The sequence below is a fragment of the Procambarus clarkii genome, chromosome 13 (assembly GCF_040958095.1).
Source record: "Procambarus clarkii isolate CNS0578487 chromosome 13, FALCON_Pclarkii_2.0, whole genome shotgun sequence".
Taxonomy (NCBI): domain Eukaryota; kingdom Metazoa; phylum Arthropoda; class Malacostraca; order Decapoda; family Cambaridae; genus Procambarus; species Procambarus clarkii.
In genome coordinates, this window is record NC_091162.1 from 12570011 (window position 1) to 12587194 (window position 17184).

Here is a 17184-nt window from a genome sequence, read left to right on the forward strand (position 1 = left end):
TATGCAATTATATGCTAAGGCATCCTTCAATGAAGGATAATATGTTAATGTTATTTTAGGTAAGTTAATTTGTGCTTGCGCTAAATATCATTGAGGAGGGAGTACGATAATTACCTAAAGTTTTCAAAAACCATTTTTGACTTAATTTAGGGATCTTATGAAGACAAGAGAACACCAGATACACACACCAACCATCTAATATTATCACTGGCTTTTGTCCTCCGTATAAATAAAAAAATATTATATTTAACCAGTATATATGTAACCAGTACTGTTAAGGTATTTAAATTAAATACAGTATAAGCAATCCCCAGACCCTAGGACTACGAAACCCGAGCGCTGTCCACTCAGCCGTCATGCTCCTGTATTGCCTTTTATACTGACGCAACATTATATGCCAACACGGGAGACATCTCCCGTCACGCAGGGTGCAGTCGCACCTCCACAGATCTCCAGTATCAGCTCTTGATACTGGTAATGGCTCAAAAGGGCCACCACTTACGGGCTATTCATGCCCGTGCCACCTTTTGGGTGACTTAATCTTCATCAATCAATCAATTATATGCCAATGTATAGATGGTGGGGAGGCGTGCAGTGCACAGTGTAGGGAAGTGAGTGTTTCAACACTGTAACTTGTGTTATAGGTGGTGGTGCGTGGCGTGCAGCAACCTGTGTGCACCCGCTCTCCATGCACTCTCACTCCTTGCTCAATATGAGCCTTAGTCCCACTAGTACAGTTGGGTTCGTTCTCGACGCACAAACGAGAATTCCAGGTTCGAATCCCAGGCTAGATAGAATCGGTTGGGCACACTATTATTTTAGTCCTGTGTTGCTGTCGACTCTTGCCTCTCTCAGTACGTATTTAAAATGCTCCTACCATCTTTAATGCCCGAAACGCTTTGCGTAATAGTGTCTTTAGGCATAGTATGTACTAGCCCTATCTATAAATCCATCACTCTTTGTAAAACCTCTTGTATGTATGCACCTTACCTAAATAAACATTTGATTTCATTTAAACATTTGATCTTAACAAACGTGATCTGGCTGAGTTTGAATCCCTCTAACTCTTATTCTCTTATTTATTTATTAACACATTTAGGCACATCTGCATTTATGCAACTACCCTAGACTATATGAAGAGGAGCATGAGTGCCAGGAACTAGCTATACGAGATACTAACAATTTTCTATCTCTTTTGTCTCTATTTTACCTCCTCTTCACCACGAGGCCTTCTGTAGTTTTCTTTATACCTATATTCTTATGGTTTATTCTTACTTTCTCGCTTTCACCTCATATTCTGACCATTTTGATCTTCCTTGCTACTTGATAATGGTCATGGATGGACCGAAACGTTGTCACTCCCTTCATTTTCAGATGTGTGGGTTGGGTATCAAATTTTCAGCCGCATAATTGTACTTTATTCTGATATACTGTGATTGTGTAAACTTTTCCAATTCTAAATTTACAACAATTTATAAATAAAGCTTTTAATTGGGTTAAATTGATAATAAGACAATAACATTGTGCTTGTGTACGATGGTCTGAGAGGCACGGTCGGTTTCTGACGTCACAACCATAACAAAATAGAAGTTCCCGCGAAATCCGTGACGATGGTCGCCGATACAACTATGGACTCCATGTATTTAGAAAACCTGGATGAATTTATCAATGATGAAGGGAAAATTGTAAGTTCGTAGCCGCTGAAGTCGATTGTATGTTTATAGTTGCAATTAATATGCGATTTATTTGGGGAACGTCTAAACACATCCGGATTGATGCTGATCTGTCATTCATGGCGTAGAGTGGAAAAATGAAAATTCCCGTTGTCGGGGACAGGATGTCTGTAGTTAGGATTGTATCGAAGACTCTCCTAGGTCGAACTACTGACCTACTGCAGGTTGCAGCCCCGCAACAGGTGATTAACTCCCGGGGACCTATGTGTTAGGTGAACAGAAGCATCAGGTGAAAGGAAACATGCTCAACCATTTCCATCACAGCCCATTTCGAATCCTGGTTCCCCAATTGTAGTCGAGAGCATAGACCACTACTACAGGACCATATTTAAGTTAATAAGAGATTTGTCATCAGAGATAGCAGCCTACTAACAGACTTACATTCATGTAGTTTTCTGGCTGAATGAATGTTTGCAATACTTTCACTTGGACTGCTCAGTACAGTGACAACCTTGTATCTTACAAGCTTGGTGTTCGATTCTCAATGGCCCAAGTTGTTGGGCACCGTTTCTTCACCCCATCCTCATACTCTAGCTTTTTGTCCCTATATCCCTTCCAGTGCCATGTATTCACACTGGCTTGCAATTTCACCTGATTATCTCAACTTTCATTACATTGTTATATTCTGAAGAATGCAATGTCCTTTGCAATAGTATACAATTACCTTCACCTCATGAACCAAATAGCATATTGCCTTATGAGCCTGTATCCAGTTATCTGTATGGTAGCACAGTACCTCCAAAGCTTGTACTGAACACCGGGTTCAACCTTTTCTCCTGATAATTACCTTACCTTACCAAACAGATGTCTTGCCATCTGCTCTATCTGACAACTGCTGGACATGATGAGATTTTGACTTGATACAGTATGCAAGTCAGGCATTCACCTTCAGTAGCTCAGAGGGACACAATGCCTGGCACACTTATCGCCTTAGGCCACATGGAAGTTGATATATTTTTCTGTTCCTGGTTGGGACTTCAGGCTGGGAGACGGCACCTGATACTGGCTTGACTGAAAAAAGTCAGGGGTTGGGGGATCTTGGTGGCCTCCTCCTTTTCCCATCATGGAAACACTGGGGCATATCCAGCACTTGTGCCATCATCATCCCTAAATTAACAACAATAAAAACCTCTGGCTTGTATCCAAAATATTGTCTGCCCCATCAGCATGTATATCTCTAGGTTTACATATTGGTGTACTAGGTATTGTATACAGTATTGTGAATGAAATACAGGAGTATTCTAACAATAATATAAATACATGCAGCACTTTTATATTTGTGTGTATTGTATATTGGATTATATCTGATGGCTTAATGTTTCTAATATTTTTTCAGCAGTTTTTTTCCCTTGGTTTTAACCTGTCCTAATGTTCTTTAAGTTGCGGCTTTGAAAAATTATTCATAATTAATTTTTTTTTTTTATTCCTGTTTTGAATGTAATGATCATATCATCATTTTCTTCTGTCTCTAACTTTGCATATTTAATACCTGTAACCTCTCTTCATAGCTGTTTTTTCAGTTTCAGGAGCCATTTAGTTGAATGTTCTTGCACCTTTTCCAATTTATTTATGTAAGAGGGAATGTATGAGTTTAGTATACTTATTTTATTTATTTTTACTTACTTAAAATGTATTTATTTTTGTATAGCCTAATTTTAAATCTTATTTATATTTACAATATTATTAAAAGTGGTACTGTAGTTACTGTATTCACCTAGTTGTGCTTGTGGGGGTTGAGCTCTGGCTCTTTTGGCCCGCCTCTCAACTGTCTATCAATCAACTTTTTTTTTTAAATTAGGTTTTAAAATTAATTAATTAGGATTTTAATGTTGTGTATTTTGGCAGGTGACGTATAAGTGGCTGAGCCTCACCTTGGGGGTCCACACGAATGTGGCCAAGCAGTAAGTTGGCGTGCTACATGTTTTTATTTTTAGCTACTATCGATGAGAATGTACAACATTTGGACTCTTGTACCCCCATAAAATTTACATTTTATAATACATACTGTACTACTGTACTGTAATTCTAAAAGGCATAACAAAAAGTGAAAGAATTACCATAAATCTAACCCGTTTTAATCTAAAACCTTTAACCTAACCTTTTTTTTGTTTAGTGCAAGAGTCCATATTATATACTGTACTACCATCCATAGTAACCATTGATACCATAATTTTTGTGGGACTGGTTGCATTCTTGTGACTTGGTTTTTTAATTTTAGTTTTCATTTAATGTGTTAAGTCTTGTTAAACAATAAAGCATTTAATTAAATTTGATTAAACCCCTTTGAACACAACTAAAGATTGTTTAAAAAATATTTAGCATTACCATATCCCCCCCCCCCTCTCTTTATACAGACATTAATTATTAAGGCTAGCCATTACAGTATTGATGCATAGTACAATTTTCAAAGATTACAGTTTTTTTAAAGTTTGCTTGGATTTAATACTGTATTAATAGGGCTCTGCCATGTTTGCTTTATTATACTGCTTCATGTTGTTGAGTTAAAGTTTAAAAATATATATTGATAACCTTATTGTGTATGTCCAGGATGCTGTATCACTTCGTCACAAGTCAGCGTGACTCAGACAAAGGTGATGACCTGAGCGTAACATATTTTGTGTCTGGTGTTGTGGCTGGGGAGGAAGACCATCCCGATGTACATAAGGTGAGTGATTATTTTAAGGATTAATATTTATGGGTAATACTTGAAGAATAATTGGGTTATTAATCTCTCATTGAGTAATAAATATGAAATATCATCAGAAAATATGGTAGAAAGGGGCAATCACAAGCTCTAATGTTTGTCACCTAAACATAGATATTGTGTCTGGTAGTTGCCAAGTGAATGCCAGTGATACTAGATACAGTATATGACCTTTGAAATAATTAAATAGTAAATATAAACCAAACCCTTGAAACACTTAAAATACTGCTCTGTAGTATTTTAAGGGACCTGCTGCCTGGGTAACAGCTTCTCCCATGAATCAACCTACCCTGGCTTTGCGCCCCGGTGAGGCCATTCCAGACCGACAACCAGAGCGCAACTCCATAGTCTCCTGAGACTGATGGATGCCTACTATTCATATTCCTGGTTTAAACTTCACATTACTTTGGATCAACAAGTAGAAATTTGTTTTGGGATTATATTATTAGTATGTGTATCCATCATTCTGTCAGGGAAGATTTCTGAAAGGTAAAGTGGAAGTCAGGGCATCACAGGTTTTCCTTCAGCTTAGATTAATATTATTAATTTTACTTGGGTCTTACTAGATTTGGTAGAGCATTATATATTGTGTTTCTTAGTGTATTACACCAGACGACTTTGAAACCATGTTTAGTTTTGAATAGGTGATAGACTCTTGCCTAGAAAAGTTGCTAATCTTGTGACATGGCCAAACAAAATTTTTGCTTGCAAGTAAAATAAAACATACATTTAATTTTTGGAAAACCTGTGGTACTGTATAAATTAAAAGTGAAATCTATAAAACAAATGTCACAATCAAATCTGTATTTAAATATTTTGTTTTAATTTCATCATTTAAATAATTTGAAATTTTTAAGCCGTATATTTTTTTAATAATTTGGGAATATTTACCGTTGAATATTTCATTACCGGTATTACATAATAATAAATTATAATAAACATTGCTACAAATGAGTAAAGTATAAAAAAATGTGTGTGTGATCCCCAGTTGACATGCTGGGACCTGTTTTACCTCGCGGGATATCGTTCAGGTGGACACAGCGTGAGACTGTTCCATAATAACTTGCATTGCCTTCAAAAATATAAATAAAAAATCCTAGAATACTTAGTTTATAATTCAGTAGTATATGCCCTCTAATACAGGAGCAAGTTTCTTTATTTTAGTGAATAAAAATACAGTTGGCCTATTGTAATTCACACACAAAATGCAATTTTCCAATATATAAATGATGCATCTTTAGCGCTTTTCATATAATTTTAATTCCTGTAGTTGGGTACAGGAAGCCCATGCTTATCAATCGGTGATTATGGGGCAGTGATATTTAGCTTTTGATGCACCACCTACTAATCTAAATACCTCAAATTCAAGAAGGTGTTAATACCTTCTGGTCTCCTTTCTCTTTCCCATCTTCATTATCTTACAGTTGTGGGGATTGAAGCCTAACATCTATTTATTTGTACTTAAGCTTATCAAGGTGCTCATTGGCCAACTACTAATTTCTTCAGGATGCAACCCACAATAATTGCCTAACTCCCAATACCTATTTTACTGCTAGGACAGAACCATTTCTGTCCTGCCTATAGTTTAAACCCGAGTCTCTCAGCTACAACCTGAGAACATAGACCATTGTGCTACTTGTGTTATGAATTTTTGTCATATTCAGCATTTTGCTTTATTATAGGTGGTATTGGTTCGAGAAGATAACTTGGCAACAGTCAAGTCTAAGATGAAGGATGTTATATCAGTACACATATATAGTGTTCAGAAGACCAAACTGCACGACATGAGTGTTCTTTACACTGCAAATTATGATCAAGTCAAGGAAAACATCATGAGTATCAACAGGTAAGTTCTTGCTTCTTTTATTATAAGACAGTGTATAAAATACATTCAAAACAAGTTTTAATTTAGAAGATTTTTATGCTATTTTATTGTACCTAATTGTATACAGTGCCTAGCTATGTTATTGTAATCGCACTTTCAATCTATTACTGTAGTTGCATTTTTTGTCTTCCTCTCAGCTGTTTATATTACAAATATGCCTCAAACTATACCATACTGAATATTCCACATATATGTATGTGCATTGTTGATTGTCTTCATAACTTTCAAAATAATGGCGGGGAGCAAAGGGTAGCACTGAAAATCATTGGCTTAGGAATTTCATTTCTTATGATGCTTTTCAGTTAAGTCTAAAATGAATATTCCACATATTGTATATGTGGAATATTACATACATACATAAGTACCCAACCACTTTGACTGGACAGTAGAGCGACGGTCTCGCTTCATGCAGGTCATTCAATCCCCGATGGTCTTAAGTGGTTGGGCACCATTCCTATCCCCCATCTCCCAAATCCTTATCCTGACCCCTTCCAAGTGCTATAATGTTGTAATGGCTTGGCACCCCCCTGATAATTTAAAAAAAAAATTTTGGTTAAGTGAAGGAGGTAGTATAGTACAGTACAGTACAGTACAGTACTTGCATAAAGTTGGAATCGGATTACAGTGTTGCTTCTAGTACAGAATTTCCAAATGGAGAAAAGATGGATGTGAAATGCATGCTGTATAACTATTAACATTGCAAGCATAATTTTCTATAATTTAATGTCTTCACCTACAAGGTAAAGGCACCCTTTGTGTGTATTTATACCTCAATAAACTTATTTGAATTTGAATTCACCTACAGATACAGCAGCATTGAATGTCCTGAAGTAAAAGTTCGCTCGTCTGCTGACCTGGCTAAAATAAAACAAGAGAATGCATATCAGGCTCCACCTGAACCTACAAAGATAGAGGTAAAGGCAATGTAAAATGATATGTATTTTGATTGTTGTTAGAAATCAACACTTATAAGTTGAGTACTTGTAGCCTAAAAGATCAGAACCTCATTACAGTGGAAACCTTAAAAATCGAGAAGGATTTATCTGTTGGAACAATTTTTAAAGTTCAAAACAAGGACCTGTACTTTTAAAAATATTAAAAATTTAATGGGGAAATATAGGAATATACTCTATGTATGTATAGTATGAATATGTTTTAAGTACAGTATATAGTATACACATTTTTTTAATTATAAATTTACCTAACCTTTTTGCCAATTCTTTATTTTAGAGCAAATACAAGCCATCACAAATGAAAACCAATGTGAAACAGGAGCCAAGCAGTGAGACAGAAGCCAAGCACATGATTGGTAGCAGCAAAACAGCAGGAAAGAGTAACCAGATCGCTTCTATGTTTGCTCGTCAGACTAAGAAATTGGATGATATAAAGACCGAAGCAGTGAAATCTGAAAAGGTAGGAACAGGTTGAGAAAGAAGAGAGGGTGGATTCATCTAGAGAAGGTAAAAATTATCACCATTACTCTGCATCCCATTTTCATGGGGTGGGGAAGTATTGAAGATTATCAGCTATGTTTTGTGAGGCATCCAATCTTTCACAATATCCTCCAAGTGAAACAGAATAATTTAAAACTTGTACAGTACCACCCCTCCACTAGAAAAATGTCTAATACTGTATAGGATAATGATTGTGTTTAATGTGAATAGGTACATATCACAGGATTTGAGATCTATGAAAAAATTTCACTCATCAAGGGGCAAAGCTATAAGAAATGAGATGAAATAAAATGAAATTGAAGAGGAACATACAAATTATGATGAAACATGACCAGATAGGCAAGCATATAGATTAAAAAGGTAAATTAATTAAATTAGAAGAGACAAGGACAAATTAGCATTGAGTAGTCTGAGGAACTAAGCCAGAATAGGCAGTATTAAGGAATGAGTATTATTTGAGTAAGGAAAGTTAAGAATACCTGTTTAGAAAGATAAGTAAACATCAGAGTATGCTAATAAAGACTATCATGTGAGATACTTAAAGGTTTATAGCAAAATTTCTAAAATTTTAAGGTATTGTGCTGTAGATATATTTTATAATCCTCAAATTAGGGAGAACTTATGCTTGCAAGTTTTTGGTACCTGGTACTGTACTTCAAGGAAGAGGTGGGGGGCAGTGGAAGGGTCTCTATTATTATTTTGTTGTCTATGCTATTGATAAGGAACATCTCTTTGCAATCCAGATGGGAACACTCAGGGTGTACAGTTTTACAGGCTTGGATCAGGGATGCCCAGGTTGTACCCTGGGGTTTTGTTAGCCACAGTTGTACCCAGGGGTTTTGTTAGCCACAGTTGTACCCTAAGGTTTTGTTAGCCACAGTTGTACCCTGGGGTTTTGTTATTTTCCAGCTCTATGTAGTAGGTCAACCCTACTTGAATGTGCAGGATTTTGTCAGGGACACAGAAATATCATTATGGAACAACTGAATGATTCTGCTTAGAAAAGAACTGTTCTTATTAACTCCTCCTTATGTAAGTGGAAAACAGGGCAATAATGATATTAATGATTACAGAATTCCAGCATTTTGTTTGCCACGGTTGTTTGTGTTGTCACATTTTATCCTTTTTCACACTTTGCATGTACAGTATAGTATTAGACAATTAATATTTTTCAGTCATATTAGACATGATACTGGAAACCCATTCTTATGTTAATGATATAATTAGATTTCGAAGAAGGGGTCATCTCCAGCTGGATCTAAGACAAAGGGAGGAATTTCAGCTTTCTTCAAAAAAGAGCCTGTAGAAAACTCACAGACTTCAGAATCAGCAAATTCATCATCATCATGCAAGACATCAGACTCAAAAACAAAGTCTAGCAAGTGCTCATCTATAAAGAGTGACTCTGCTACATCTTCACCAGTCAACGCAGAGTCGGCTGTATCCTCACCCTCTAAGAAAGAATGTCAGAAGGCAGTAAAAGAATCTCAGCCCGAGTCTATGGATATTGACATTTCATCAAAAAGAGCTAAAAGACAGCAAACAATTCAGGTATGTGTTTGTATAGATGGGATATTCTTGTTTGTTGACTCACTTCATGAATTAGGGGCACATTAATTTAGGCTCAATGTGTAATGATACATTCTATCTAGTTCTCCAAAACAAAAAATGGCTGACTTGTAAATCATTTTTTACTGAACTTTTATGATTTGTGGCCTTTGGTTTTTATATTTTAATTTACATAAAATTGTGTAATAATACAGTGAAACATAGTAAAACTTATGCAAGTAAACCTTAGTTTGAGGTAAGGTATAGTAATTATCACAAGAAAGCACTAAGCCATTACGAGTGTGATGGAGTAAGTAGCAAGAAGCTTTCAGCCTCAAACTGTTTTGAGAATAAATTACATACAGTAATTGCAATATAGTGATAAAATAGGAGGATGTGATATGATACAAAATAACATACTTTTTCATGTAGGTTAAAAAAGAACGCCAACAGAGGGGAAAAAACAAGAGAAAGGAGGAGAAGAATGACCCGGCTCCAAAGACGAAGCGTAAAAGGATCATGCAGCTTAGTGACTCGGAGTCTAGTAGCGAGGAAGGTAATTTCTTAAGTTGCTCTTTACATTTCTGATTGAGAATGGTACAACATGATAGGTATATCAGATTATGTTGGAATGCAAACTAATTTATTGCCTTAGTAAAACTTATTCAAGTTTGTTCGTTCATGTGTACTCTACTCTAGGATTTCCTATCACTGTATTTTAAATAAAATAAATATCTTGGTCTTTACTAGAGAGGAGCTTGCTTGAAGCTGAATCAATTTATTGAGGGAGCAAAGACAGCATATTAGGAAAGCAAATAGTTACAGTACTAGAGAAGTTAATAGACAAGTATAAAACTGAAACCTAACAAGTCCTTGTAAATCGTATTCAGTAAATCACAAGTTTAGCATTCTTCCAGAATGTGGTCAGATGCAAATGTGTTTACATTGTGACAAAGGGAGCTCATCACTGTCATCTATTGCCAAATTACAGTAGTTTAAGATTATTTGAGTTTGTTTACCGTTCATGTTTTACCGACAATGCTCTATAGTGTACTGTGCATAATCAAATAAATTGATGAGGGTAATTTGTTATCAATAGCTTTCATTTAGTATACAGTACTGTTGCCTTTTTTTTTAACTGATGCTTCCCAACTCCATTAAAATTGAAAATGTAATAATATATGTACCCTATGTAATTATATAAATAGTAGCTTCACTTGTGATGGAGTATATTCTTCCAACTTTTTCTAATGTTTACTTACATTTTTCCTTTAAACTTGAATTTGTAAATAATGTGGGGACGGATGATTTTTGGGACAGGGGTCCTGCTTATATTTTATTATACATGTCTTGTATTCTTCAATTAACAAATAATTGGTTATATATATTTATTTATTTATTTAAATACACAGTACAAGAATACTTACATTCTTGTACAGCCACTAGCATGCATAGCTTTTCGGGCAGGTCCTTAATCCTAATATTTCATGTAATACGACCCCGCCAAATCGTTTAACAACCCGGTACCCATTCACTGCTGGGTGAAGAGAGGCTAAAGTTAAGGATTGGCGCCAAATAAATCCTCCCCAGCCAGGATACGAACCCAGGACAAAGCGCTCGTGAAACACAGGGCTAGTGTCTTACCACTTCACCGTGGGGACTGTAAATTATATAGGCATAACTACTCTTGATATGATCTCGGTTCAAAGTTCATCAGTTCTAATTGTTAATTGTGTTTTTTCATTTGTATATTAAGGATTTATGATTTGTAATGAATGACATATCAAATTTTTGACCATAAATAGAGGAGGAGGAAGCACCAGCTTGTCCTCCTAGTCCACCAGCACAAGATTGTGTTCGTGTTGAGTCCGACTCGGATGAAGAAATCCCTACCACCCCACAACCTAAGTCACTAGATCTACTGAACAGAGGCCGGGCACGGAAAAAGATACAAGTAGACAAGACTTATATTGGTGAAGATGGATTCCTTGGTGAGTGGCGTCTTGTAAATCTTGCTATTTATAGGTTGTGAAGTAATCGATACATTTCATAGTAATGATAACAAATAAGTAGTGTTTTACCACTAAGAGCAGGAACATGCTGTAAAGTCCATCAGGGAGTTTGCTTTTAATTATATATCAGAGAGCTTACTTTTAAGTGTAATCTAGTTTGGTTAAATAAGTCATTATAAAATTAAGTAGAAATGGGTTTATATATAAGTCATACTGAAATGTTATTAAATTACCCTTGCAGTGACAAACAAGGTGTTTGAATATATACATGTTGATGAGCCTGGCGATGAGGAGACTTCTTTGCCTAAGAAAGAACAGGATCCTCTAGAAAAAATGGAAACTTCTCCCAAAGTTAAAAAAGACATTTCTCCAAAGACTAAACACTCACCACAAAAGAAGTCTGCAAAGGCAACAAAGAAATCCCAAGTAGCAGATGCCAAAAAGAAACAACCAAACATCACAAATTTCTTTCAGAGAAAGTGAATCACTTATCAAAGTGATGGTACTGGCAGTGCCAGTTTTAGTGCATTATACTTACTTTTAGTTACCAAATTGTATGGGTTGAATGCACCCACCGCAACCCCGGGTTTGATACTTCGTATATACATTTATGTTGAATATTTGTCTATTCTTGTCCTTTTATTATGAATATATATTGTGATTCCCTCAGGAAGCCAGAGAAATCCATCGAAATATTAAATGTTTGAAGTTTATGTAACGGAGTGAAGTGCCATACTTTGATAAATGTTCATAGACATCCTGACTTGAATATCTCTGTTGGTATATTTTCTCATTTAAAATTTTTGGGGTTTTATTATCTGTGAGTACTGGTATTATTGCATGGTGTTTCTTTTATTCTGAAAATTATTTTACTATTATTAGTAGATTACCTTTACCTATATTATTACTTCTGTATGTATTTGTTTTAGCATAATAAGATCTCAGATGTTAGTAATGTTCAATTATTTTACTTGTTTGCAATAAATTTTTGAGATTATGAAACTACAGTATTTGATTACCTGTGTTGTTTTAGTCCATTAACTAGTACAGTAGTAATGTATATATAAAGGGACAAATTTCGTTTGCAGTGAAGTATCTTTGATGGAAAGGAAACAAATCTAATGAAAACAATGAGTCACAATAACGTGGCTGAAGATATGATGACCAAACCACACACCAGAAGATGAGGAGACGACGGCGTTTCAACTTCGTTACTTTACTGGTAATGGTCCATGACGGACTGAAACGTCATCATCTCGTCTCATCTTCTGGTGTGTGGTTTGGTAATCAGCTCTCATGAAAATTTAGGATGTGGGAGTAATGTTATCTCTGTTTTTCTTTGACTTGATGAAAATAAAGTGAAAACAAACATTTGTTTTAAACAGTCGAATTGAAACTATAAATGGCAAGAATGTTTGCTTAATTGAGCAATATTTTGAAATGTTGAAGAATAATACAAATTGAGCAGTATATGAGGAATAGAATGGTGATAGCATAAAGCATGAACTTCTTCTCGTACATTATTGTGCAGTACACTTTACACCATAAGTTAATTTAGTAATCAGATATGTCTGTATTTGCCCAATAATGTCTATAGAATGAAGTATAGAAACTGGTGTAAAATGTATTTTTTATGCTCGGCAATGTATCATATTTTAATTGATTAGGTAGAGTGTAATGTTAATATTTCTTAGGTAAGTGTGCAGTCAGCAATGATAGCAGGATCCTTCATCAACAAGATAATACCAAATAAGTAGTTTTGTTATACAGTGCTGTATATTCAACCTCAAAAATGTATTCTGAACCAATTTGTATGTCCTTGTCTGTAAAAAATTTACTGTTTAAGCAAATATATATATAAAGACCTCAAACCACATCTTCAAATTTGCGGATGATGATAAAAGCAAAATTGGAAGATTATAAATGAAGATGTTATTATGCCCTTTCAAAAGTATATGATCTTTTAGAAGAGTTAAAAGACTAGCAAATGTTTTTCAGTATCCAAATATATATCACTTAAAAATCTGTATATGGGATGGCTTTTAATCTAATTACTAATTATGCCATGTACAAATTTTGAAAAATAAGTGGCTACAGCTAATAATCTACAAAATCCAGGCCCCTTGACAATAATCCAGATATCACAAGCAGGACTCGTTCTACTAGATACTCCACTAGTATCTGGTACCTTGGAAACATTCGACATGTTTGCCTTTAGTTTGCCCTTTGCCGTTAGTTCCATCTTCTGCATCTCATGAATCCCATTTTTTTCCAACTGTCCTTCATCTCTGCTTCGTTAATGGTACCCTCCACCAGTTAGAGTTCACAAACAAATGCTTCTTTGGTCCTGAAGTCTTTTTAACCCCCCTCTTATCCTGTAATGATCAAGATCAAACATTGTGTTTTTCTCTTTAGAAGATCCTGTCCCATCTTCCAGAATTGATTTCCTTACTTCTATTTCGACCCTGTAATACATAATGCGACTGTTAGAGAGATAGCTATTACAAATAACAAATTATGTAATAAAAATTTTACGTGTTCCTGTGACCTTCCTCCTGTCACTGAAACAGGAAGAGGCACATGTCTCGCTAGGCTACGTAATGGCCACACAAGATTAACTCGTGGCTACTTAATAGAATGGAGACCGGCATCTTTTCAGAATTGCATTGTTCTGCTAACAATATCAGAATAATGTACAGTAATTTTGTAATTACATGTAGCAGAACAATGTAATTCTGTAATAAATATACAGGTATTTATTTATTTCATGTATATAATTGTGTTACAACTTGCAAAGATTCATGCCTATTATTATTAAAAAATCTCTTCCAGCTCCTCAGAAATGGTAAGTGTGCCCATGAGACACTGAAACAGGAAAGTGGCTGCTCTTATGTATCATTATTATTTGTCAAATTACACTCAAATGGACATATATTAACTTAAACCTGTGCCTTGAAGGATGACACGGTTAATCTCAGGAGTCAGAAGCCTCATTTATGAAGAGATAAGGAAAACTTAATTTACAATCTTCAGAAATGCGAAGAGTAAAGGGCTACATGATTGAAGTACACAAATGAATGGCAGGGTGTAACACTACAATGCAAGACTGCGTGTGAAACACGAAATATTATGCAAAACCCATCATGTAAACAATACAAGCTCCCCCCTGAATGTGAAACAATGCACATGACTGATGTTGCTCTCAGTGCTTGATCTTGGATAAAAATAGCATCCATCCAACCAACCAACAGTATGTTGAAAACACTGCTTTTCTTCCAATACACAAATAAATCATGATTGTCCACCAAATGCGGAATGAAAGCAGTAGCAACATAAATGATCAAACCACACACCAAAAGATGAGACAACGACGTTTCGGTCGTCATCCATAATCAAGTTGTGACTGTCATCCATATCAAGTTGTGACCGAAACGTCGTCTCCTCATCTTCTACTGTGAGGTTTGGTCATGATATCTTCAGCCACGTTATTATGACTAACCTAACTTGCCTTTTGAATATATGAACTAGAAATGATCAGTCAGCTTTACATATCTTATGTCTCGCCTGTAAACACAGCTGTGAGGAGAGAGCTCTTAGCCTGCAAACATATAGTTGTGGAAAGGAGAGTTATTACTATAAATATCTAGCAAGTGAAGTGAACTCTCAAGAGAAAGCGCCAGGCCATTATGACACTAGTACTGGGAAGGGGTCAGGCTAAGGATTTGGGATGGGACGGGTGGGAAAGGAATGGTGCCCAACCACTTGGACGGTCGGGGGTAATATCTAGCAAATGAGATAACGTTAGCTGTAGTCTCGGGCTCAAAGGAAAATGTGAAAAAATGCCATGTTCATTATTTGTATATTATATAAAATTCCAATGAGATTGTTTCTAAAGATAAACATGTTTATTAGTCATTTGCAATATTAAATACAATGGGAAAATATGGAAAACTATATGCATTTAAACCTGCAGATCTTTTAAGTACAAAGGTTTAATTAGACCTTAATCAACCGTATCAACATTAATATAATGTTGATACTTTACATTATTTATTTACCAAAAAGATTATTTGGGTTGTGCAAAAAAAGTTGCTGCATACATTCATAATAATATTTAATTTATACAAATAAGCATAAATTCTTCATGTGTAATAAACTGCATTTTCCGAGAAATATGAATTAATGTTATATATTGTTGCGCCTTTTTTTTGCTAATTATTTGTATATTGAGAGTTTCTGCATAATTCTACTGAAGATAGGTTGGCTGTTTTGGTTATAGTGATTTGGTGAGTATTTAGAATAGCCATCCTCAGGCTGGAAGCTTTGGTCATAGCTTCGAAGAGTGATTAAGGTATAAAAACACTTACGCTAATATGTCACTAGTTGTAATAAGTTGTGAACTCGATGGCTATTTGTTTTGATGAGCTAATTAAATTAACATGTATAAGGTAATTCGTTAGATGCAGTATCATGATTGTATTTAGTCTGTTGATTATATTAAAAACTATTTAAATCTATAAACTTCGAGTTCTTCGGAAAGTTGATAGGAAAAACTTGTATGGGTGTGCATTTTATCCCTAGATATTATTAATAAATATTCCAAAGCGTCTTCAATCCTAATTTTGAAACCACTGCTGTGTGTACCTGAGCTTGTTAATAACAAAAAATCTTCCTATTTATCCACTAGTACAGTATATGTTTGCCGTTAAGGTCCTTTCTACTACAGTATCACTCCCTTTTGTCTCCTGAGACCTTCATGCCACACTCCCTTGTCTCCTGAGACCTTCATGCCACACTCCCTTGTCTCCTGAGACCTTCCTGCTACACTCCCTTGTCTCCTGAGACCTTCATGCCACACTCCCTTGTCTCCTGAGACCTTCCTGCTACACTCCCTTGTCTCCTGAGACCTTCATGCCACACTCCCTTGTCTCCTGAGACCTTCATGCCACACTCCCTTAGTCTCCTGAGACCTTCATGCCACACTCCCTTGTCTCCTGAGACCTTCATGCCACACTCCCTTGTCTCCTGAGACCTTCATGCCACACTCCCTTGTCTCCTGAGACCTTCATGCCACACTCCCTTAGTCTCCTGAGACCTTCATGCCACACTCCCTTAGTCTCCTGAGACCTTCATGCCACTTGGCCCTTGGGCCGCCTCCCCCCCCCCCCCACCCACCTAGGTGGTTGGGGGGACAAATGGTGGTGGGGGGGAGCACTAGGGGGGTGATGTCACCGTCTAAGAGGTGCCACACCAGCAGGTCGCCACCCTCCCCGCACGCCTGTGACCCACACCACCTACGCACCCTACACCTGCATCTAGGGATACGCGCGCGTATACACTGAAAATACGCCTCATACGTGTACATTCCTACACATACGTGTAACAGTGTGGGACGAGCGGCAGGTGTGGCGAGTGGCAGGTGTAGCGAGCGGCAGGTGTGGCGAGCGGCAGATGGGCCAGTTGCAGGTGTGGCGAGTGGCAGGTGTAGCGAGCGGCAGGTGTGGCGAGTGGCAGGTGTGGCGAGCGGCAGATGCGGCGAGTAACAGGTGTGGCGAGCGGCAGGTGTGGCGCATTACTGCCAGTGGGCCAAGTATGTTGTTGATGTTCGAGATGTTGCATCTATTTCTTTTTTAACTTTCTTGACCTTGTGAATTCTCTGGTATTTATGTGGTTCATTCTGTTTAACAAACATTCTTAAGCGTATATGGCGTAATGCGGTGGTGTGCGTCTTAGATCACATTGATTTGATTGATTGATTTGACTTAGATTGATTTGATTGATTGATTTGACTTAGATTGATTTGATTTTGATATTTTTTAGGCTTACTGGCGTCTGCGACCCCGTCTTG

General features: G+C 36.5%; 1 protein-coding gene across 2 annotated transcripts; it reads left to right on the forward strand.

The window, feature by feature from the left end:
* The first annotated feature begins 1548 nt into the window (after positions 1-1548).
* LOC123757184 (DNA polymerase delta subunit 3) lies at positions 1549-12338 on the forward strand. Of its 2 annotated transcripts, none has more exons than XM_045740640.2 (10): positions 1549-1685; positions 3579-3634; positions 4281-4398; positions 6120-6283; positions 7128-7236; positions 7553-7735; positions 9004-9327; positions 9757-9880; positions 11130-11315; positions 11578-12338. In XM_045740640.2, the coding sequence occupies exons 1-10, from the start codon at positions 1611-1613 to the stop codon at positions 11817-11819; spliced, it is 1581 nt and encodes a 526-aa protein (XP_045596596.2). In that variant the 5' UTR covers positions 1549-1610; the 3' UTR covers positions 11820-12338. The 2 variants fall into 2 exon arrangements, with proteins under 2 accessions (XP_045596596.2, XP_069179746.1); XM_069323645.1 differs by lacking the exon at positions 1549-1685 and adding an exon at positions 1776-1915 and having other exon boundaries at positions 11578-11967.
* Positions 12339-17184: the final 4846 nt, after the last annotated feature.

Bases quoted from the DNA above. Each gene is read 5' to 3' on its own strand.
- LOC123757184 (XM_069323645.1), top strand. From the start codon at position 1,811: ATGAAAATTCCCGTTGTCGGGGACAGGATGTCTGTAGTTAGGATTGTA. The intron at 6,284-7,127 runs GTAAGTTCTTGC...ATTCACCTACAG, and splicing joins AACATCATGAGTATCAACAG to ATACAGCAGCATTGAATGTC. The intron at 11,316-11,577 runs GTGAGTGGCGTC...TTACCCTTGCAG, and splicing joins TGGTGAAGATGGATTCCTTG to TGACAAACAAGGTGTTTGAA.